This window comes from Neofelis nebulosa, chromosome 17 (genome assembly GCF_028018385.1).
Source record: "Neofelis nebulosa isolate mNeoNeb1 chromosome 17, mNeoNeb1.pri, whole genome shotgun sequence".
NCBI classification, from domain to species: Eukaryota; Metazoa; Chordata; class Mammalia; order Carnivora; family Felidae; genus Neofelis; species Neofelis nebulosa.
In genome coordinates this window covers 12,238,376-12,260,815 of record NC_080798.1, presented here as the reverse complement: position 1 = coordinate 12,260,815, position 22,440 = coordinate 12,238,376, and the positions used below count along the sequence as shown (strand labels likewise).

Below are 22,440 nucleotides of genomic sequence, written 5' to 3'. Positions count from 1 at the left end.
GGATTGGCTGCGACCCAAGTTTCATATTGAGGGTTCTGTCGGCCAGGATCTGGGTGTGGCCTTAGCAATCTACTGAGGAACAAGGAGGTCATGAACCCACTTGCTCTAAAGGCTGGAAGATAAAGCTATGAGTCACTAGAGGGGCAATATGACCCACACCTGGGATCCTGGGGGTGGGGGGATGTGGGGGGAAGTAGGGGTGGTGGGTTCTTGGAAGCAGGGGGTGGGAAGAGACAGTCTTTTCCCTTTGCTCAATCCTCTTCTCGGACTCTACACAGTGGAGGGACCCAGAGCTTCGTGATCAGCCCCTACTCTTCTCTGTCTTTACCCACTTTCTTTGCAATCTGTAGGGGAATGGGTTAACTCAACAGGCCTGGAGTGTTCAAACCCAAGAAAGGCCTATTTCCATGACTAGGTCTCGGGTGGCTTCTAGGAACTGAGCTCTTGCAATGTTCTGATGAAAGGGTTTTTGCAGGCAGGCTTGTGGCCTTGGACCACGCTGTATCAGCTTGTCCGGATGGTTTATACAAACAATGTGATCTGTGGTGAACACCTGCCTTCCTTCTGGGGATCTGGAGCTGCCCATGTGATTGACCCCCTATAAAAACCCTGGACCCTCAGGTTCAGGGCAAGCCCCACCCCCACCCCCACTCCGGCTGGCAACACTTCACAAGTATCGTCACACATCACTGCTGGGGGAATTCCCATGTGACTCTACTGAGACAGGACACGTGGAAGCTTGTGCCCGGTGTCGTCCATGCTTCACTCCCGGAACCTTTTCTTTTCCCTTTGCTGATTTTATTCTCTTTTTGCTGCACTAAACCGTAACCATGAGCGTAACAATTTCTGGGTCCTGTGAATCCTTCTAGCAAATCGTTGAGCCTGAGTGCGGTCTTGGAGACCCCCCGACACAAGACCTACATTCCCGTAACTTTAAACCCCACTAACAACTCCCACGTGTGTATCTCCAGCCCTGCTTTATCTAGACCGTTACGAACAATTGCCTGTTTCATTCTCCAGTTGATTTCTGACACGCCTAAAGCAAATTCTTGATTTTCCTTCTGTATTCCAAATGTATATCCTCCCTCACTGTTGCCTCAGAAAGTGGCCTGCCAGTGACCCAGGTGCTTTGGCCAGAAACCTGGGAGTCAGCCTTTGACTCCTCACTCTGTCTTCATCAAATCGGATTCTCCCCACCCTCACCCCCCAAATTCTTGAGATTCTAAGCATCTCGTGCCTGCTCTCTCCCTTCGTTCTGCTTTTTTTTTTTTCCTGTCATCATCTCTTAATAACTCCTTGTGTCTTATCCTCTACCATGATTTGAAAAGACACATTCCACCCTGCCTTAATGCCCCTGGGGGCGGGGGGGATGCTGTGTCTATCACTGGTGTTTGCCCATCTCCATGATACAGCTATGGCAGCCCCAGATTCTGAGTCTCAAACCTTGGCCCTCTAATTCTGGGTCACTTCCTCCCTGTTTTTATTGCTTGTAAAGAAACATGAGTCAAAGCCCAAGATTTGGTGGGAGCTGGGGTCCAGTGCTTGAACAACACATTAAAACAGAATGTCACAGGGCACCTGGGTGGCTCTGTCAGTTAAGTGTCCGACTTCGGCTCAGGTCATGATCTCGCGGTTCGTGAGTTCAAGCCTCACGTCTGGCTCTGTGCTGACAGCTCAGCCTGGAGCCTGCTTTGGATTCTCTCTCTCTCTCTCTCTCTCTCTCTCTCTCTGCCCCTCCCCTGCTCATGCTCTGTCTCTCTTTGTCTCAAAAATAAACATTAAAAAAAATTTTTTTTTAAATGTCACAAGGCCTATGAAGACAATGGCTGGAATAAAACAAGCACCCAATAAATTTCATTAATATGTGATTGAGCGTGATTTCTCTAGGATTTCTGGAGAAGGGAAATCTGCCTCCATTAGACTGAGGGGTTGATTTGGCCGTAGATGTTGCGATCTGGATTCACAAGCACCTGTTACACAAAGAGAAGAGATGAGTTCCATTTTCTATGTAGGCCTTCCTGGTCTACTTGCTGTATTTAGTACAAGGCCCAGATCCTCGCGCATTGTTCTCCGTCCTGGGAAATTCCAATGAACTTCCTCCTATCTGACTGCACTTCAATCACAGCAGCACCTCTGTGTTTCTACAATGGCCCCTATAGTTCCCTACCTTGGAGGAGAGACTCTAAAATAATCCCCACGTCCTGGCATTCATGCCCGTATGTTATCCCCTTCCTTTGAGGGCAAAACCTGTGACTTGCACCTAACCAAAAGAATATGGCAAAATGACAGAATATGCGTGAATGCATGTACGTGGTTTCTGTTTTATAAGATCTGTTATATAAGATTCTGTTATATCAGACTTCTGTCTTGGCTTTAAAAAAGTGAGATGCAATGTTGTGAGCTGCCTATGGAGAGGGCCACATAGCAAAGGACTTAGGGCAGCCTCCAGCTGACAGCCAGTAAGAAACTGAGGTCCTCGTTTGACAGCCTGCAAGGAACTAAAGGCTGAGCTTGGAAGTGGATCCTTCTCCAGTCAAGCCTCAAATGGGACCTGAGCCTTGGCCAACACTATGATGACAGCATTGCAGAAGACCCATCTAAGCAGTGCTTAAACACAAACTTTGCGATAATGGCATATGCTGTTAAGTTTGTTGTCATTTGTCATGCAGCAACAGATGACTAATACACTCCACTCCAGATCCTTTGAATGGATTGCTCCTTCTCATCCCTCCAGAATATAGCAGACGTTGAGTTGACTGACCTGACACTCTTCCTCATATCTCATCCCTTGCCTGCTTCTATTGACAAGAACTGGGAAGCATAACACCTCATTCTCTCAGCCTTCCTGGCAACAAGCAATACCATGTGACACAATTCTGGTCCAGGAGATATGAGTAATTTCACAGGCTGGCACTTCTAGGAAGAGCTTTTGCTCTACTGATAGAAAGAAGCAAATGTGGCTTTCCTTCTCTGGACGAGGGGGACCTAAAAGTCCACGTGTGCCAGTTCATACCTGACTGGAGAGCTCACAAACCTAAATACAACCCATACTGGCCTGAGCCAGTCTGATTCTCCTCTGTAGAATTTGAACCTAGAAACTCTTAACTAGTAATAGAGGATGTTGTTACATGTAATCTGAAGTTATAGAGGCGTGGTGACTGGGAGGCTTGCATAGGAATTCAATCTGGACTGAGAACAATGGAACAGATTCATTGCTCAACAAATATGAGCAACCACATAAGAGAAAAGCTTCCTGACAACATTCCAGTCCTCGTAGGCCCACCAGTAATTTCTGAAATTGGGTTATCTGAGATTCCCCAGTGTTCTCTCAATTACTTTTAGGGGGTTTGTCTTTCTTATTAAAAGCCCTGACTATGGGGCCACCTGGCTGGCTTAGTTGATAGAGCACGTGACCCTTGATCTCAGGGTCGTGAGTTCAAGCCCCACATTGGGTGTGGAGCCTACTTTAAAAAAATGTTTAAAATCCCTATGATATATAAGACATTCACATCCTTTGAGAATAGTTCATCTGTAAATTACACTAAAGCCTGCCGCCCTCCAATCTATTCTCCATAGTAACTGGCCTGCCCTCTAGAGTAACAACGAATACATTTGTCCCTTTAGTGCAAGACAGCACTTCGGACACTAAAATACTGGAATTCTGTGGCCCTAAAGTTTCTCTTTTCCAAATCTGTTCTGGCCTCCCTCTTTTGCTTCCTGAAATCTGATTGGTCACTGACTCCTTCAGAGGATACTGTCTAAAATCCATCCCTGGACATTGAGTAATCTGGCTAGCCCTGAACATGGATGCTATTGCTTGAATCCTCTGAAATAATCTCACTAGTCCTTAGAACCAGGAAGCAATCACCTGAGTTATCGGAACTTCCAATGGGAAGGTCTGCTTCCCATCTGCCTGGATGAGCTAATAGTTTTCTTCCTTTTGGGTGATAAAACTGATTTTTTTTTTTTTTTTGGCCACCAGGAAACTCAAGACAAATGATAAATACAGGAACAGGTACTACATAGGTCCAGCATATTTACCTTCTTATCCATACCTTGATTTCCTGCCTATTTTTAGAAGCATTTTCCTAATTGTGATTCCTATTTCTAATTTAGCACCATTTTATGGTGTGATATATAAGCTTGCTGTGAATTGCCTCAAATCTCCCATGGGAGGAATGTAGAGAGGTGAGTATCATGAACAAAAAGAAAAGATTGGAAAGAAAAGAAAACAAATTAAAGGAGATAGATGGTTATCATTGTACTTAAAGGGATGGGAAAGGAATGAATGGAATGGAGAGAAATGCAATGGAGTGGAAAGGGATGGGATGGGATGGGATGGGATGGGATGGGATGGGATGGGATGGGACGGGACGGGATGGAATGGAATGGAATGGGTGGGGTGGAATTGAATGGAGTGTAGTGGGGTGGGGTGGGGTGGGGTGGGATTGGATGGGATAGGATGGGATGGGATGGGATGGAATGGGTGGGGTGGAACTGAATGGAGTAGAGTGGGGTGGGGTGGGGTGGGGTAGGGTGGGATGGGATGGGACGGGATGGGACAGAATGGAATGGGTGGGGTGGAATTGAATGGAGTGGAGTAGAGTGGGGTGGGGTGGGGTGGGATGGGATGGGATGGGATGGAATGGCAGGGGTGGAGTAGAAGTGAATGGAATGGAGTGGGGTGGGGTGGGGTGGGATAGGATGGGATGGGTGGGGTGGAGTAGAATTGAATGGAGTGGAGTGGAGTGGAGTGGAGTGGGGTGGGGTGGGGTGGAGTAGAAGTGAATGGAATGGAATGGAATGGAATGGAATGGAGTGGGGTGGGGTGGGGTGGGGTGGGGTGGGGTGGGATAGGATGGGATGGGTGGGGTGGAGTAGAATTGAATGGAGTGGAGTGGAGTGGGGTGGGGTGGAGTAGAAGTGAATGGAATGGAATGGAATGGAGTGGGGTGGGGTGGGGTGGGATGGGATGGGATGGGTGGGGTGGAGTAGAATTGAATGGAGTGGAGTAGACTGGGGGGGCTGGGGTGGGGTGGAGTGGGATGGGATGGGATGGAATGGGTAGGGTGGAATTGAATGGAGTGGAGTAGACTGGGGGGGCTGGGGTGGGGTGGGGTGGGATGGGATGGGATGGAATGGGTGGGGTGGGATGGGTGGGGTGACGTAGAAGTGAATGGAATGGAGTGGGGTGGGGTGGGGTGGGGTGGGATGGGGTGGGGTGGGATGGGATGGGATGGGATGGGTGGGGTGACATAGAAGTGAATGGAATGGAGTGGGGTGGGGTGGGGTGGGATGGGATGGGATGGGATGGGATGGGATGGGTGGGGTGGAATTGAATGGAGTGGAGTAGACTGGGGGGGCTGGGGTGGGGTGGAGTGGGATGGGATGGAATGGGTAGGGTGGAATTGAATGGAGTGGAGTAGACTGGGGGGGCTGGGGTGGGGTGGGGTGGGATGGGATGGGATGGGATGGGATGGAATGGGTGGGGTGGAATTGAATGGAGTGGAGTAGAGTGGGGTGGAGTGGAGTAGAGTGAGGTGGAGTGGAGTAGAGTGAGGTGGAGTGGGGTGGGATGGGATGGGATGGGATGGGACGGGATGGGACAGAATGGAATGGGTGGGGTGGAACTGAATGGAGTGGAGTAGAGTGGGGTGGGGTGCGGTGGGGTGGGGTGGGGTGGGGTGGGGTGGGGTGGGATGAGATGGGATGGGATGGAATGGAATTGAATGGGTGGGGTGGAATTGAATGGAGTGGAGTGGAGTGGGGTGGGGTGAGGAGGGGTGAGACGGGATGGGATGGAATGGAATGGGTGGGGTGGAATTGAATGGAGTGGAGTAGAGTGGGGTGGGGTGGGGTTGGGAGTAGAGTGGGGTGGGGTGAGTAGAGTTGGAGTAGAGTGCAGTGGGGTGAGGTGGCATTGGATGGGATGGGATGGGTGGGGTGGAGTAAAAGTGAATGGAATGGAATGGAGTGGAGTGGGGTGGGGTGGGGTGGGGCGGGGTGAGGTTGGATGGAAACTGCAATCAGGGAATGGAGTGGAATAAATGGCATAGCATCCAAAAAATGTAAATGAAGAAATGGAATAAATAGAAAAATCATAATAGAAAGGAATGAAGAGGAAAAGAAGAGAATAAAATAAACTGGCATGGAAAGGAGACTGACGACACGGAGTGCAGGATTAGAACTGAATGGACAAGAGTGGGAAGGGAAGGCATTTGAGGAAAGGAAAGGAATGGAGAACAAGTGACAAAAAAGCAATATGACAAAGGGTAATTGGGAGTTCAAGAATGGCAATGCAGGCACAAAACTGGAATGCTGCAGAATCTAGAATGAGGAAATGGGAGTTAAATGGAGTTCATACGATGGTGTGGAGGGTAAGGAAATGTTGGGAGAGGACTTGAAAGCACGAAGTTAAATGGTTGGGAAAGTAACACGGGCGGCTGGAAGGGAGGGCCACGGAAAAGAATGACAGGAGCGGGTGGGAATAAAAAGAACAGAATGGGATCCAACGTGGAGGAATGGAAAAGGGATAAAAGAGGACAGAGTGAAAAAATTGGAAACAGTAACATGGATTTAATGGAAGAGGGAGGCATGGGGGGAAAGGAAATACAGGGAGAAGAAGGAAATAAGTGAAAAGAAAGGGAATGCCGTGGAATGAACTGAAAGCCAGGCAAGGGTTAGTATCCAAGTCAGTTAAGCGTCCAACTTCGGCTCAGGTCATGATCTCACGGTTCATGGGTTTGAGCCCCACATCAGGCTCTGTGCTGACAGCTCAGAGCCTGGAGCCTGCTTCGGATTCTGTGTCTCCCTCTCTTTCTGCCCCTCCCCAACTTGCACACTCTCTCACTCTCTCAAAAATAAATAAAAACATTAAAAAAAAATTTTTAAGTCTATAAAGAACTTACCGGACTCAACACCTGAAAAACAAATAATCCAGTGAAGAAATGGGCAGAAGACATGAATAGACATTTTTCCAAAGAAGACATCCAAATGGCTAAGAGACACATGAAAACATGCTGAACCTCACTCATCATCAGGAAAATACAAATCAAAACCACAATGAGATACCAACTCACACTGGTCAGAGTGGCTAAAATTAACAACTCAGAAAACAGCAGATGTTGTCAAGGATGTGGAGAAAGGGGATCCCTATTACATGGTTGGTGGGAATGCAAACTGGTGCAGACGCTCTGGAAAGCAGTGTGAAGGTTTCTCAAAAAATTAAAAATAGAGCTACCCTAAAACTCAGCAATCGCACTACTAAGAATTTATCTGAAGGACACAGGAGTGCTGATTCATAGGGGTGCATGTACCCCAACGTTTACAGCAGCGCTATCAACAATAGCCAAATTATGGAAAGAGCCCAAATGTCCATCAGCTGATGAATGGATAAAGAAATTGTGGTATATTTATACAATGGAATACTACTCAGAGATGAAAAAGAATGAAACCTTGTCATTTGCAACAACGTGGATGGAATTGAAGGGCATTAAGCTAAGCGAAATAAGTCAGTCAGAGAAAGACAGATATCGTATGTTTTTACTCACATGTGGAAGTTGAGAAACTTAACAGAAGACCGTGGGGGAAGGGAAAGAAAAAAATAGTTATGAACAGAGAAAGAGGCAAACCATAAGAGACTTTTAAATACAGAGGGTACAAGGGGGTGGGAGAAATGGGTGATGGGCATTGAGGAGGGCACTTGGGATAAGCACTGGGTGTTGGATGTAAGTGATGAATCACGGGAATCTACTCCCAAAGCCAAGGGCACACTGTATGTTAGCTAACTTGACAATTAATCAATTAAAATTTAAAAACTAAAATGTTTAAATTCATAAAAAAAAAAAAAAAACAACCAGAGCTGAGTGTACACAGGGATACTGAACAGGAAGGAACGGGGTGATGGAAGCCAGAATGCATAGAACGGATTACATGTATGAATGGGGAAGAGCAGGAATGACATGGGATGAGAAGGAAAAGAATGGAAGTGAGCCCAAGGGATGGGACGGAAGCGGGGTGGACAGGAATAGAGTAGAAGGTAGCAGAACGTGGAAGAAATGAATCAAGTGGAATTAGAAGGGGAAAGTGAACAAAACGTAAGAGAAAGTAGTGGGAAAGAATGGGAGGGAAAGAAGATGAGGGCGATTTGGAAAGGGGTACAATGGGATCACACAGTAGAGTGGGATGGAATCCACAGAGCGCGATGGAGTCCAGTGAGTGGGAAGAGAGGAAAAGGAATGGAATCGAATGAGTAAGAGAAACAGAAGGAATTTTGCGGAAAGAATCAAGGGGCGCCTGGGGGGGCTCGATCAACTCTTGATTTCAGCTCAGGTCGTGATCTCACGGTTCGTGAGACTGAGCCCCGCACCGGGCTCCGCGTGGCCTGCCGCTCTCTCAGTAAACAAATAAATGGATAGAAAAGAAACACGCGGTGTCGGAGTGTCCCCGGGACTGACCCCATCTTGTTCACATCTGCAAGATGACCTCCCCGGGGGGCTTACGTGTTCCGTGCACCTTGGAAGTTAGCGTATCCCCCAAGCGAATGTGGGAAGGCTTGTTCTGGCATTCCGTGTGGCTGTTTAGATAACTCGTAGAGATGACATGGTTTCTTCCCCACCCCGACGCCTCCCGGCACACAGGTGCACCGGTGGCAGCAAGAGGTCTGTTAAGCCTTAGACCCTCTGACGTCACTCTACAAAATCTGTGGATGAAGATCGGGACTTTTTGGAGAACTGCTGTGCAGGTGCCTGGATTATCATCCACCCGATCTCCCCTTCTCAGTAGGTTACTCTGAATGAAAATCTGTGTAAACTGTATGGAGTCACCTGCTTTGTTTTCTGGTCGCAGAGTGCCTCCTCAGTTTGGGGATACATTCCTGCCCCCTCTCCACCTTCTGACAGGTGGCGTGAAAACAAATGTGACAGAAACCTGGAATGGAGTAAGACCAAGTCGACCGGAAAAGAAGAGAACGAAGTGAACTAGAACACGATAGGACGGAAATGGGTGGAATGGAACTGAAAAGCGATTAAGGGAAAATTCTCTTGATAGTTTATCCCCCGGACTTTCCATCAAGGAGGAAGCGGCAGATTGGTGACAGCTCTTGACCTATCCAAAGATTCAGGGTGGCATAAAAGTACCTCATAGTGTGATTCTGTGTTTCCTTTCGGTAGAGTGGGGACCAATGGATCCAATGTAACTTCGGGCGATGGTTTTCTGGGGCCATGAGAATCGTTCCCGGGGGTTACTGATGGTGGCTCCTTCTGTGAGTGAAGGGAGAGATCAGTTAGGGACCACGGGCACAGACTGCCTTAAAATCACAGTGTCTACAAGGTGTCAACTTGCATTCTTCAGTGACCCAAGAGAGGAACAGGTTTCACCAGGATCTTACAAAGAATCAGAAGTGAATGTAAGTCTAGGACCCAAGGCCCTGCCCCTGATCTAGAACGCTCTCTTTCCACCTGGCGACCTCTGCAACCTCTACTCCAAGATTTCCTTTGCACCCCAGCATGTGCCTGGCTGGTGGCACCTCATTTGCAATACAATTCAGAGCCCCGGAGGTGAAAGGAACACAGTAGGGGCCAGAGACCTGGAATCTGACCCAGCTGCCTCTAAAGCCTTGGGCTACTTTCTCCCCATCCCGGCCCTGCAACGCACAATTGCTATTTACACAGGATGATTTCTCAGACTTGTCAAATACAAAGTTCTCAGATTGTATTCCCTCTGCAGATTTTTCATATCAAGCCCAGCAGGGCCAACATACCTCATAAAACTGCTCTGGGGGATCTGGTGGCAGCATCTAGGGGAAAAGAAAGTGGTGAAGAGGTCATGGGGCTTGGGATGGGGACCACCCCCAGAAATTTCCAGAAACAGCTTTGGCCTCGGAGGCATTTACATCCCTCCTGATTCCCAGAGGAGCTCAAAGCTGCACATTGTCATGTTGAAGAGCTAGAAGACAAAAGGAAAGAGAGTCAGGGAGGATCTTGGGATCCCCAGAGAAGGCAGGGGAGGAGATGCAGAGACCCAAGCTAGCACTGGGTATCCTCAAGAGAACGTGCCTCACTCCCCAACGCAAGAGGTGGGACTGACACAGCCCTACTGGGCTGGGGATGAGCCAGGTAGTCAGGGGAGCAGGGAGGGGGACCTCTGGAGCATTGCTCACCTTTTCGACTCCAACCTGTCCTTGAGGTTTGGGTAAATTGGCATACATGGGGCTCAGCCAATCTAGAGAAAGGGAATACCAGCCCAGGGCTGGGATTAGGAAGAGATGTGGGGGAAGGGGCTGTTTTCCTAGGTCACTCCCATCCCCAGAAAGGTGGTGCAAGAAACCTTCCTTCCTTTCTTCCCAGGACTACCTACCCATCACATCTTTGGTGAGCTTGACCTGGAAAAGTCCTGGACATCTAGCTCTGGGTTAGAGTAGACCGTTTGATGAGATGGATAAGGACAGAAATCTAAGACCTAGCCCTAACTGTGCCAGGGGGTCCTCTGTAGCACGGGTTTATCCTTTATCCTTCCTGGACATGAATCTCCTTTCTGTAAAACCGAGCTGAACTAGACAGTGTCTAGGACTTCCATCCCATGGGGCCCATCCTTCCAGAATCCTAGGCCGGAGACGTCAAAGATGTTTCGTTTTGCCTTTGGTCAGCTCCCACCCATCAGTAGAGGGTGTGGGAAGCACGGTGCTGAGGTGGATCGTGAGGCTGACTTTGGGTTCAGCAGGGATCAGCAATCCATCAGCAGAGTTTTCCAAGAGTGAGGAAGGAGACGATGGCAACTAATGCCCCATTTTTGCTGTGGTTGGTGGAACAGACATAACCGCTCAGAGTTCTTGGCTCCAATCTCACTCGTGATCGTCACACTAGTGGCAAAGCTGGGAGCAGAGACCCAGGCTCCCAATACTAGCTTCTTTCCCAGCCCCCACTGCTGCCCCGGGCATCAGCTATGAAGTCACTTACTGGAACAGGACTCTGCATGGGGCTCCTCCTCAGTGGTGGGTGTTGCTGCCTCCTGGGTGGGGTCCTCTGCTTTTTCCCTTGAGAGCCTGAAACCCCAAGTCCCTCACTCTTGTGTGCCTCCAGTCCTTGCCACCTTCACAGGCCCTACCCATATCCCACGTCCATTCTTGGGCAATGTCCCAAACCCCCCGAGTTCCCCACTTGCTACAGACACAGCTCAGCACCACGGTCAGCCACACTTCTGCCAGGCAGGCCCCCTGCAGGCCACACCTCCTACCCCATTCCCAGCTTTACCGTCTGGCATTTCTGATGTAGAGGAAACAGCCCAGCCCTGCGGACAGGGCAATGACAGCCAGGATCCCGATAGCAATGCCACCAATGGCTCCTGCAGACAGGGATGACTGGGGACCTGGGCAAGGAGAAAGAATCAGGACACTGCTCCTAAGAAGGAAGGGGCTCTGCTCTGGAGGCACAGGAGGGGGGCTTCCAGGATGCGATGGGGGTTCTTGGTTTCATTCTCTGAGCTTTCATTTCTTCCTGCGCCAAATGAGCATGGCCACTCATAACCCTATAGGCTTCTGCCGGGATTAAGTGAGATCCCACTTGGAAGAACCAGGGCCATGCCTGACACAGAGTAAGCACTTGGTGAAAGGCGATGATACGATCCGGTGATGATGATGCCAGACGCTGCCTTCCCCCAGGCTCTAAGCTCCGAGAGCCCTTCATACGTGATCTCGTTCAAACCCTACAACATCCCCATGACCATCAACCGGACTCACTGCTTCCTCCCCTGAGCCTCTGTTTCTCCATTCATCAAGAGGTCTTGGGGACAGCTGGGTGGCTCAGTCGGTTGAGCGTCCGACTTCGGCTCAGGTCATGATCTCACAGCTCGTGGGTTCGAGCCCCACGTCGGGCTCCGTGCTGACAGCTCGGAGCCTGGGGCCTGCTTCGGATTCTGCGTCTCCCTCGCTCTCTGCCTCTCCCCTACTCATGCTCTCTCTCTCAAAAATTAAATAAGCATGAAAAAAAATAGAAAAAAAAAAAAGGTCTTAACAAGACCAGAGGGTCGTTCTGAAGATTACATATGGTGCACTGGGTCCTCTGGGAAGGTACATTGGGTCCTCTGCTCAGCGACGACTAAAAACGTCGCTCCTGGCTTCAGACCCTAGGACAGGGCTCAGTCTCTCCTACCCAACAGAGATGCCAGCAGGCCCACCTCAGAGCCGGCTGGCTGGGGAGCTACCCAAGAAGTGTTTGCTGATACGGCATATGGAAAGGCTTGTTTCAAGCATGTGGTACAGGCTCAGCAAAGAATAATTCTATTTGTTTAATAAACACAATATGCCAGGCACTGCCATAAACGCTTTACGAATGTCGATTCATTTTCAACAACCCTAGGATATAAGCGCGGTTATCATGTCTGTTTTACCTACAAGTAATCAGAGGACCAGAGATGTTAAGCAGCATGCCCAGGGTCACACAGCTATCAAGCGCCGGAGCTGGGATAGGAACCCTGGCTAAGAGCCACACCGTGTTGTCCCCTCGAGAACTCAAGACAGAAATACGGGGACCCGCTGCCAGTCACACCCAGTTGTGATTCATGTAATTCCTATCATTAATAGAATTCCTACCTCACTCCTCCACCCAGGGGCTGTCTCCCGACTCTCTGTACTGCTAAACAACTCTGGAAGGGAAGGCATCACAACCCCCGTTTACAGGTAAGGAAGCTGAGGCTCAGAGCAGCCCGGAGGGTTTCCCGGGGGGCGCACGGCTAGGAAGCAGAGGTTCTAGGCTGGGATCGAACAGCTCCACACTGAGAACCTGCCCACGCAGCACACTCCCTGCCACGCGAGAAGCCCAGATAGCTTCGGCCGGCATCAGGAAAAGCCACTTGGACCCCAGGGGAAGGGGCGCCGGGGGACTCCCCTACCACTCTGACCCGGACCGAGGCAGAGCGGGCCAGGTGGGTCAGCGGGTTGGAGGCCGTGCACTTGTAGATCCCCTGGTGCTCCCAGGTCAGGGCCCAGATGATCAGCACCTGCCCCGCATGCACAGCGGTGGACTGTTCAAGGGTCCAGTGAAACTCAGCGCCCGGCTGGGACTCCGCCCGGCACTGTAGGGTCAGGCTGGAGTTGAGCTCGGCCTCCACGGTGCCGACCACCCCGGGCGCAGACCCGCTGGCGATGTCCACTCGGTCAGGGCCGTCTGTGTGCAAAGCCAAACATCACGCCTCCACCCTCCACCGGTGAGTCTTCCTGTCCTGCCCCGTTCTGCTTCCGCGTTGGAAGTGTCACCCCTTTCCCCACCCCCTTCTCGACTCTAGGAGCATTGCAGGTGGTAGCCCGGAGAAGCCAGGCTTTCCCAGCCGCCCTTGAAGGGAGCCCCAGCAAGATGTTCCCTCTTCCTCCTTGGTTCCCAAGCGGGTGGATTATAGTCCACACCGTGGAGGGGAGGAACCCAAAGCCAAATGGCAGCAAAACGAAACGAACAAAACCCCCGGCCCTTGCAAAAGCGAACTCTCCCCAAGGGGCCTCGTGAACACATCCAGGCTTCACAGATTGCTGCCGCGTCCCACAAACATGAGCCCTAAACTTCCAGAACCGTCACCATTCTGAGGGACTTTCTAACCGAACAGCAAATAGCCCTGTTGCAATATTTGAATTTACACCCGTGTATCCCCAAAGGTAGAGAGAGATGCTTGTGGCTTTGCCCCGTGAAGCCAGGAGAGCCTGGGACAGGTCCCTGGTACGGGAAGGAAAGGAAACAAAAGGAAAGGGAAGGAAACAAACGCAACGGCTGTTGAATTTCTCACGCAAACTAAGAGTTGAGTCTTTGTCTTATTTAAACGACAGCCTACCGACCGGGCCACCCGGGTGCCCTGAGTCTTTTACCTTATTTACATTAATGTGACAGGTGCCTGGGTGTGGCCCAGTTGGTTAAGCAGTTAAGCGTCCGACTTCTACTCAGGTCACGATCTCATGGTTTGTGGGTTCGAGGCCTGCGTGGGGCTCTGTTGTGCCGACAGCTCAGCCTAGATCCTGCTTCAGATTCCGTGCCTCTCTCTCTCTCTCTCTCTCTCTCTCTGCCCCTCCTCCCCTCATCTCTTTCTCTCTTTCAAAAATAAAATCACGTAAAAAAATTTTTTTTAAATAAATTAATGATGAACTACTGGAAGGAAGGATGCAAAGAGTTTTGAGTCGTTACGCTCCTAGAAAAGAGGACAATCCTGCCCTCACCCCCGCCCAGGAATCCTTTGATATCTACCCCCCCATCTGAACCTCCTGGTTACCAGGATCCCTCACGGTTTTCCAATCCTGGCATCAGATCCTCCCCAAGGCAACCAGAGGGGACCTCCTAAGTGCAAATTGGACACTATCCCTCCCCCACTCAGAACCCTCCATGGCTCCCCAGTGTCCTTAGGGCAAAGGCCATGGCTGAGGAGCTCATTCACAATCTCGCCCTTGCAGACCCCTCCAGCCCCACTGCCCACCTCTCCACACCTTCCACTCCCAATCCGGAAATAACATCCTGCTTGGATCTTCCGTCTCTGTCCTGTTCCGTCTTGCCTCAGAGCCTTCACACATTCTCTTCCTTCTCTGGAATGCTCTTCCCGGAGCCTGCTCTTCCTAGATAACTTGCTCGTCCCTTGGATCACATCTCACCACGAGCCTTCCCACACGACCCCCCCCCCACCCCGGCCAGACTTTGGGGGCTTCCCTCGGTTTCCCCAAACACCGTCGCCCCACGGCAGCACTTTTCACGCTGTATTGTCTTTGCCTGATGATCGACCTCCCCATCCCAAGCAGGCCGTGAGCTCAAGAGGTCATTGTCATCACTCATCAAGCACCCGACATGTTGCTCGGCAGAGAGGGCGAACCAAATAGCAATTTCGGGTTTCGTGACGGCAGCGGGAAGGGAAGAAGACGACAGCAGTGTGTGTGACCTCTGTCCCCCCCACCCCGTGTCCCCCGAATAAACGTGGACCCTACTTTCTCTCCCTGCAGGAACCTCTTCTCCACCTCAGCTCAGGGCTGCTACACCATGCGAGTAGCTCGGGCAAAAAAAACAAAAAACAAAAAACCGCGAGGTCAGGCCCTTTGTCTTTCACTCGGTGCCGACAGCGGCAAATCCCGTGAGTTCGATATTCAAAATGCATCCACGGTCGCACCGCTTCTCACCCCCACAGCTGCCCCCTGGCCCAGGTCCGTCACCTCCTGACGGACAGCCGTGGCCACCGGGAGGAGGCGCCTCGCCCTCCCCACGGGCTGCCCCCTACTTATACCTGAGTGTGTTGGGGAAACTGAGGCAGACCCCTTCCTGGGACACATGGGACTCTCCCTACTGCCTTGACAATGTTCCTTAGGCTGCACGGTGGTCTCTGTACTTCTACCCAACCCTCTCTACCCCACCCCTGCCCTCCCCTCCTCTGCTTGCTCAGGGTCAAACACCTCACTCACTGGCTCCCCCAGCCCTCACAGCTCCCTCCCTTCTTTTGTGCACAGGAGCACTCATCCTACCAGAATCCTCGCCCGTGTCACCCCTTTCGTCCTACCTTGGGGTCTGCCTCTCCAAGGACCCGAACTTTCTAAACCTCCTCCTCCCCTGCTTCACCCCCGCCCCCCATAGACAAGGGCCCAGGACACTCCGGGAAAACCTAGGTCTAATCCTCTCCTCCCTCCACTCAGAGCCTTCTGTGGCTCCCAGTGTCCTCACCACGGCTCATGGGGCCCTGCATGATCTGCCCCCAGCCTTACAACCTCCTGACCTCTTCCATTCCATCCGCCCCAGTTCACCTGTCTGCTCACCTTGGCCTGCTCGGGTTCCTCTGCCCACTTGTCACCACCCACCCCGCACGCTGCTCCCTCCGCCCGGCGCTCTCTTCCCTTAGCTGCCGACAAGCTTCTGCAGGAATGCCACCTCCTCAGGGAAGCCTGCCCTGACTACCCCAGCTAAGACTGCAAGGCCTTCCCCTCCCAGCCTTCCCTGCCCCTCTCGCTGCCTCCTGGTTCTCCTTAGCCCCACGGCGGTGACACAACATATCTGTCCCCTGCTTAGCTGTTTAAGGTTTGTCTCCCCACTAGAATATAAGCCCCACCAGGGCTGGTGCTGCGTGCTGTCGGGTGCCGAGACAGGGCTGGCACACAGCAGGTATTCGGTGATTATGGAATAAATGGCTAGAAGGAAGAACGGAAAGGGAGGGAGGGAAGGAGGGAGGGAAGGAGGGAGGAAGGGAAGGAGGGAGGGAGAAGGACAAGGCCCAGCCCAGGTGACTCACAGCTCATGGCGAGCCTGAAGGGCTCGCTTCGTGCCCGGCTGCCCCAGTTCCAGACCTCACACTCATAGGGTCCGCCGGAGGCCGTGGATGACCAGGCTCCTGTTGTCAGCCGACAGCACCAGGTGATCGCTGGGCAGGAGAGCCTGGCCCCTCAGGAGCCACAGGACTCCAGCCCCCTCATGGGGGGTCTGGCAGTTCAGGGCCACGGAGCTGGCATTTTCCACGAGATTCAGGCTTGGGGGCACAATGTGAGGCTTGGTCAGCGTTTCTGGAAACACAAAGAGACACGGGTAGGGGTCGGGGACCCCTTCCCTAGTCTGCAGCCCAGGCGGGGGGCCCTTGGGGGCTTTCCAGGGATACATGTGTATGTCTTGTGTGTGTGTGTGTGTGTGTGTGTGTGTGTGTGTGTGAGTGACTGCGTGATACGGGTGCTGCGGGTGTCGTGTAACAATCGCGAGGACGTGATGGGTTTGGTACGTTTGGTGAGGGTGTGGTCTACGGACGCGTCTCGTGTGCACGTCTGTGTCTGCTGCATGTGTGTGTCGTATTTGTTGTGTGACTGTGAGGCATTGTGAGTTTGTATCGTGTACGTGGGCCTTCTGCATGTGAATGTACGCGGCGCGTGTCATTGTGTGGTGTGGACACGCTTTGTGTATGGCTGTCGTGTGTGCCTGTAGCTACTGAGTCTGTATATCGTGTGTCAGTTGTGTGCACGTCATATGTTTCGTGTGTAGGTTATACGTTGGTTGCATTGTGTGTTATGGGTGTCGTATGTAAATTGCGTGTATCGTGCACAGCTGTGCATATGTGGTTATTATTTACGTATGTGAGACTCTGTGTGTGTGAGGTGTGTGAATATTGTGTGTTTGTATGGACAGAGCATCAACGCCCGCCCCTCCCCCCCAACTTTCAGAGAGGATCCAATAATGGACAACCCATAGACAGCCAGCGAGGTCTTGGGGAGGACGGGTCAAGCCAGGAGCCAGGACCTTCCCTGTGGTCAGAGCCCTATTCTGCCGCCAGCCACACGAGAAATCCCCGCTCCTCTGGATCCTTCTCAGCCTCCGGGATACTGGTATAGCTCTGATTCTCAGAGGAACAAAGGAGAGGAACAGGAAGAAGGAACTCACCAAGGGCTCGAACTTTAAGAGCACCCAGGCGAAGCAGGTGGGTAGCACCGCTGGATACCAAGCACCTGTACGTCCCTTCATGTTCCCGGGACACAGCTTGGATGGTGAACGAACTCATGGTGGGAGGTGGGATGGAGTCATAGGGGAGAAACCAGGTATAGGCAGGGGGAGGATGAGACTGTGTTTCCACGGAGAAGGTCACAGTGAGCCCTCTATCACTTCAACCACCTCCCCTCTGGATACACCAGACTCCAACTTGATTTCAAAGGGGTCAGGACCATCTGGAAGGACAAGAACAATCATAGCAGCAACGGCTTTCTGAGAGAGACAGAGCTCAGAGGTCAATAAATATTAATATTTCTCTTCTCCCCCACCCAAGCTCTGGATCAATTACAAAGGAGATACAGGAACCCAGTGGAAACTAAACGTCAGCCTTAACCCTGGGTAAAGCAGGATTGTAAGACGTGTCTAAATGCTCTTTCCTTGCCCCTACCCAGACAAGCTTTTGTAGCACACATCTGAAGGTTAAAGAACTTAGTTTTAGCTATGTTAACTTGGAAGTTTCCAGTAGAACCAAGTAGAGACATCACATGGTTATACGTCTGGAGTCCAAGGGTAGACGAGTCCACATTTGGCTGGTATCTGAAGCGGTGAGACTGAATGAGATCACCAAGGAAGGGGGTGTCGATGAGGGGCTGGGGAGAATGGAAAGGGACTTACAGTTCACAGTCAGGAAGGTGGGAGCACTGCTCCGGACCTGGTGGAAAGCCTGGGCTTCACATTTGTAAGTCCCAGAGTCTTCCCGCTGTACAGTGAGGATGGTGAGGGTCTTGCCATCTGTGGACAGCTGCACGCGCTCGCGGAACACCAGGGGGAGATCGTTGAAGACCCAGTGGATGGTAACGTCAGCATCCTGGGTGCTACAGCAGAAGGTCACGTTTTCCCTCTGTTCTGTGGCAGTGTCCTGGCTGATTGCAATGGTGGGTCTGGCCAGCAGTTCTGCGCGGGAAGAGAAGGAGGGAGGCAGGAGCAGAGACACAGAGGAGGGCCAAGCAAAATGTAGCCACAGAGGGACCCAGAGAGACAAGGGTGGTTCGGAATTGCCTCAAGACACATGAGCTCAGTGCCTGGGCTCAAATGCTAGATCCACTGCTCATTTGGAGTGTGATTGTGGACAACCTACTTCCAATCTAAGCCTCATTAAATGGGATCAAGATAAAGCAGAAGGATCTGGGGCTTGACGATGGGTCAGTTAACATCAGCTGTAAGGAGAATCGGGCTGGTAACGGATGCCTGCCAGATCCCACTACCCGCTTCTTAGCCAACCTTTCCCACCCCCAGCCACGACAGCTACAATCCACCCCTTTACCCCATCCCCCAAATCAGCTGATCTGACAGGTTGTTGCCAGACCCTGGCTGGCCAATCAGATTTGTTCTATTAGGACTTTGGGCGTGGAATCTTGATGGGTGTTTTAGGTATGAAGGCAGGGATCAGAATGAGAGCCTTGTTTTCTGTGCTCGCATCTCTGAATCTACGATGAGTCTGGGGTCCCCGGCGGGGGGGGGGGGGGTCCCTAACATAGACAGAACGACATCCTTCTCACTTTGGATGGTGGTAAGTGGGTTGGCATCAAAGGTGAGCTGGACTGCAGCTGGCAGACTCCACGTGGTCAAAAGTGAGGCTGGTGGGAAAGAGAGAAGAGGCATTCAGGGAGGGAGAGGTGGGTTGGCAGAATCCAGTTATGGTCGCCATAAATGGAGGGAGGTCAGGGTCATGGACATGACACTTCATCCCTAGAGGCTTGACTCCTCTCCACTACTTATTGACCATGTGACTTGTGGCATGAGTTTAATCTTCTCGAGACTCAATTTGTCCAGCTGTACAACGGGCATCCTATCACCTGCATCCTAAGGTTGTCGTGAAGTGGTAATGAATACCGGTAACCTTTAATTCGGCCCCCTGAGGGTCACTGTGCTCTTTCCGATGATGCTCATTCTGACGGAGGCACGTGACCAGTCTCCTCATTCCACACTCCAGAAGGAAAGAGATGCTCGGGGAGGTGGAGTCACGTTCCAAGACCGTTATAGTGAGCGGCAGAAGACAAGACTGAACGTGGCCTGCCAGGCCCTAAACTGTGTTCTCAACACCGCGTAACTCCTGTCAGCCCAGGGATGGGCACAGAGCCTATCCCCTCACAAACCGGAACCTCTATCACCTCTGATGGGGGAAACTAACCTCTGGTACCTGCACAGACTTGCCCTCAGGGAGAGATTTCCCTAGCAAGGGGAGGCAAGGGGAACCAGGAGTTGTCCGATTTCCATTTGGCCATTCGACACAGTTTCAAGACTGGAAGAGACTGTGGGGATGAGTGGGGACCCCCCTCCCCCACCCCAGCAGCCATGCTTAGGTACAGCTGACCTTGACGTCCCACGCCCCACCCCTCTCATCTGCCCAATCAACAGAGGCTGGCAGCCATGTTTCTCTCCAGCCCTCAATGGACCCCAGTCTGGCTCAGGCACTGCCCCATTCCCTGCTGAGTCAGCGGTGAAGGGCAGGAGCTCTTAGGATATCTGGAAGCAAATGCTGATTCTGATGCGTCCTGGCTCCACGATCACGGGCACGGGGCTCTCTTTGCGAGCCCCAGTTTCTCCAACAGCAAAATGGGGAGGATAGAACCTAGTCCGTCGGGTTGTTGTGAGGTTCGATATCAGATGTCACGTGCCTAAAACGGTTCATAGGAAGTGTTCAGTCACTATTATTATTTCCTAAGTTTGCATTTTCTGCCTGTGGATCCAGAGCCTGACTGCCTTCCCTTGAATCCCAGCTTTGCCATTGCTTTGTTTGGCGAGTGATGTCCTCTGAGTCTCAGTTTCCCCATCTGTAAAATGGAGTAATAATAGTTCCCACTTCATAGAACTGTCATAAAAGAAATCCTGAGCGTGCAGTCATCGACGGTGGGCCTCATCATACCCATTTGAGATCAACCTCCCTCTGCAGACAGCCTTTACCTGGCCCCTTCCCTCCTGCCTCCTCCCTACAGGGTCTTGCCTTCTGCACACAGGGGGGAAGCAAACTTTGCAGAGAAGCTGGTGACTCTCAGCCCCTCATGGGACCCCGGAGCCCCTTGCACCCTGCCAGGGTCAGCCAGAGGAAAGAGCCGGCCTCAGGGCCACACGGCAAAGCCGGGCTGAGTTTTGCACACCACCCATTGAAAAGTCATTCCTTTGCCTCCAAAATGCTTATCAAAATATTCTAGCTCAGAGACCCTTTAAGCATAAATTTCATATCCGTCCCCTGGTGTGACCTGTCTGTCTGCTGTGTTCCTACCTCTCTTTTGCTGGGTCTCTCTCTCCACGACTCCCCAAGTCTATTTCTCTGTGTGTTTGTACACTTTCCTTCCTGTCTCTTTGTCCTCTGTCTCCCTCTCTCCTATCTGTCCCTCCCTGTTTTCCCCTCTGCTACAGTTTCTACTGTTATTTTCACTCTTTGCCTCTCTGTCCTTCTATTTCTCTCTGGGTCTCTGGTCCTGTGGTCCCAACTCCATTCCTTTCTGTATGTATGTCATTATCTCTGGTCTCTCTCTACCTTTGTCAATCTCTTTTGTATTTATTTCTGTGTGCCTATCTCTCCTTGTATCTCTCTTTTTTGTACACACACACACACACACACACACCAGCCCCATCCACATCTGAATGGAACAGTACACTCACCTATAAGCAGGATTTCTGCCCAGTGGTGGCCCCATAAGTCAGCGAGTCCCATGGGTTCTGGCACCTGATCGACGTGCCCCAACTTGCACACACAGACACCGTCTTCACTCCAGCTCCCCCCTCCAGCTCCCTCTTCCTCCCCCTCTGCCCTGCTGCAAACTCACAGGCACTATGATGGTGACAGCAGCTCCCAGGACAGACAGGGGTGGTGGCAGGAAGGAACTTTGGACCCACCTCCACCCTCCGCCCCAGGGCTCTCTTTCCTTCCTCTGCACAGCACAGACAGCAAGAGCCCCAGAAATCCTGGGGTTTCTCCCAAGGTGGAAGAGGGGAAAGAAATCCCTACCCTTTGGCCCTGAGTCCTTTGAGAATCATGTCTCCCTCCTCCTGAGACGACCCCCCCCCCCGCCCCCCTCTTTGCCAGGACGGGGAAGCAATCCAGGGAGAAGGGGTACCAGGGAGGGACAATAAGAGAGTGTTAAGAGTTAAGGGAAACAGGAGCCAAGATAATGATAGTCAATTGTAATGATAACAAAAACAATCATGGTGGCTTCTGTTTGTGAAGACCTTAGGACAATCAGGCTCAGTGCCAAGCTCGCCACGAGCAGCCTGGAAATATTCAATGAGCTGAAATGATACTGGTCATAAATAAAAAGCTGGGAGCACAGAATGAACTGGGTTGGGAGGGCCCCAGGGGGTGTCTGACCCAGCCTGGGGGGGGGGGGGAGGAGGCAAGGAGGGCTTCCTGGAAGAGGAGACATCTGAGCTGAGAACTGGGGACACAGTCAAGGTTCAACGTAGGGGAGTTACTTTTTTTTTTACTTCCCTGTGGGCAAGACAAGCTGTTGGTCTTTGAGAGCACGTAGACCAAGATTTAGTGTCACTGGGTTAGGGAATAACCATTAACGAGCATCAACTCATGTATCCATTCATTCACTTCCTTATTCATCAACAAACATGCCTTAGACTCTTCTGTGATGATCCCTGTGCTTAGTAGCGTTGGGGACACAGTAGTGGCCAAGGCATCCCCAGCCCTGCCCACATGGGCTCACGGTCCGGCAGAATAGATGAACTTGTTCCCCATCTGTACCAACCCAGCACGGGCGGGGCTGGGTTGGGGGAGCCCGGAGGAGGCACGTGACCCGGTCTGGAGGTCAGGGAGGGCTTCCTGGAAGAGAGACCATCAAACCTGAGACCTGGAAGATGCAGGGGTGGGTCAGGGGAGAGTCTGGCAGGCGGAGGGGCGGCATGTGGGAGGCTGCTGAGTTGGCGGCAAGGAAGGAAGTTCAGGCGGCTCCAGAAAAGAGGAAGTGAGAGGGTGGGCGGTGTAGGTGGTGGTTAAGAAAACTCTAAAGCCACGACTTAGGGC

General features: G+C 51.8%; 1 protein-coding gene across 1 annotated transcript; it reads right to left on the bottom strand.

Annotated features, from left to right (window-relative positions):
- Nucleotides 1-1,848: 1,848 nt before the first annotated feature.
- Nucleotides 1,849-21,261, bottom strand: CEACAM20 (CEA cell adhesion molecule 20). The gene is given in 13 exon segments (XM_058706363.1): nucleotides 1,849-1,970; nucleotides 9,138-9,260; nucleotides 9,761-9,796; nucleotides 10,160-10,221; nucleotides 10,956-11,041; nucleotides 11,250-11,364; nucleotides 16,231-16,304; nucleotides 16,306-16,498; nucleotides 17,361-17,564; nucleotides 17,567-17,641; nucleotides 18,081-18,359; nucleotides 18,965-19,042; nucleotides 21,072-21,261. Coding segments are annotated over 13 exon segments (1,431 nt in total). The 5' UTR covers nucleotides 21,124-21,261; the 3' UTR covers nucleotides 1,849-1,916.
- Between the last annotated feature and the right edge of the window lie 1,179 nt (nucleotides 21,262-22,440).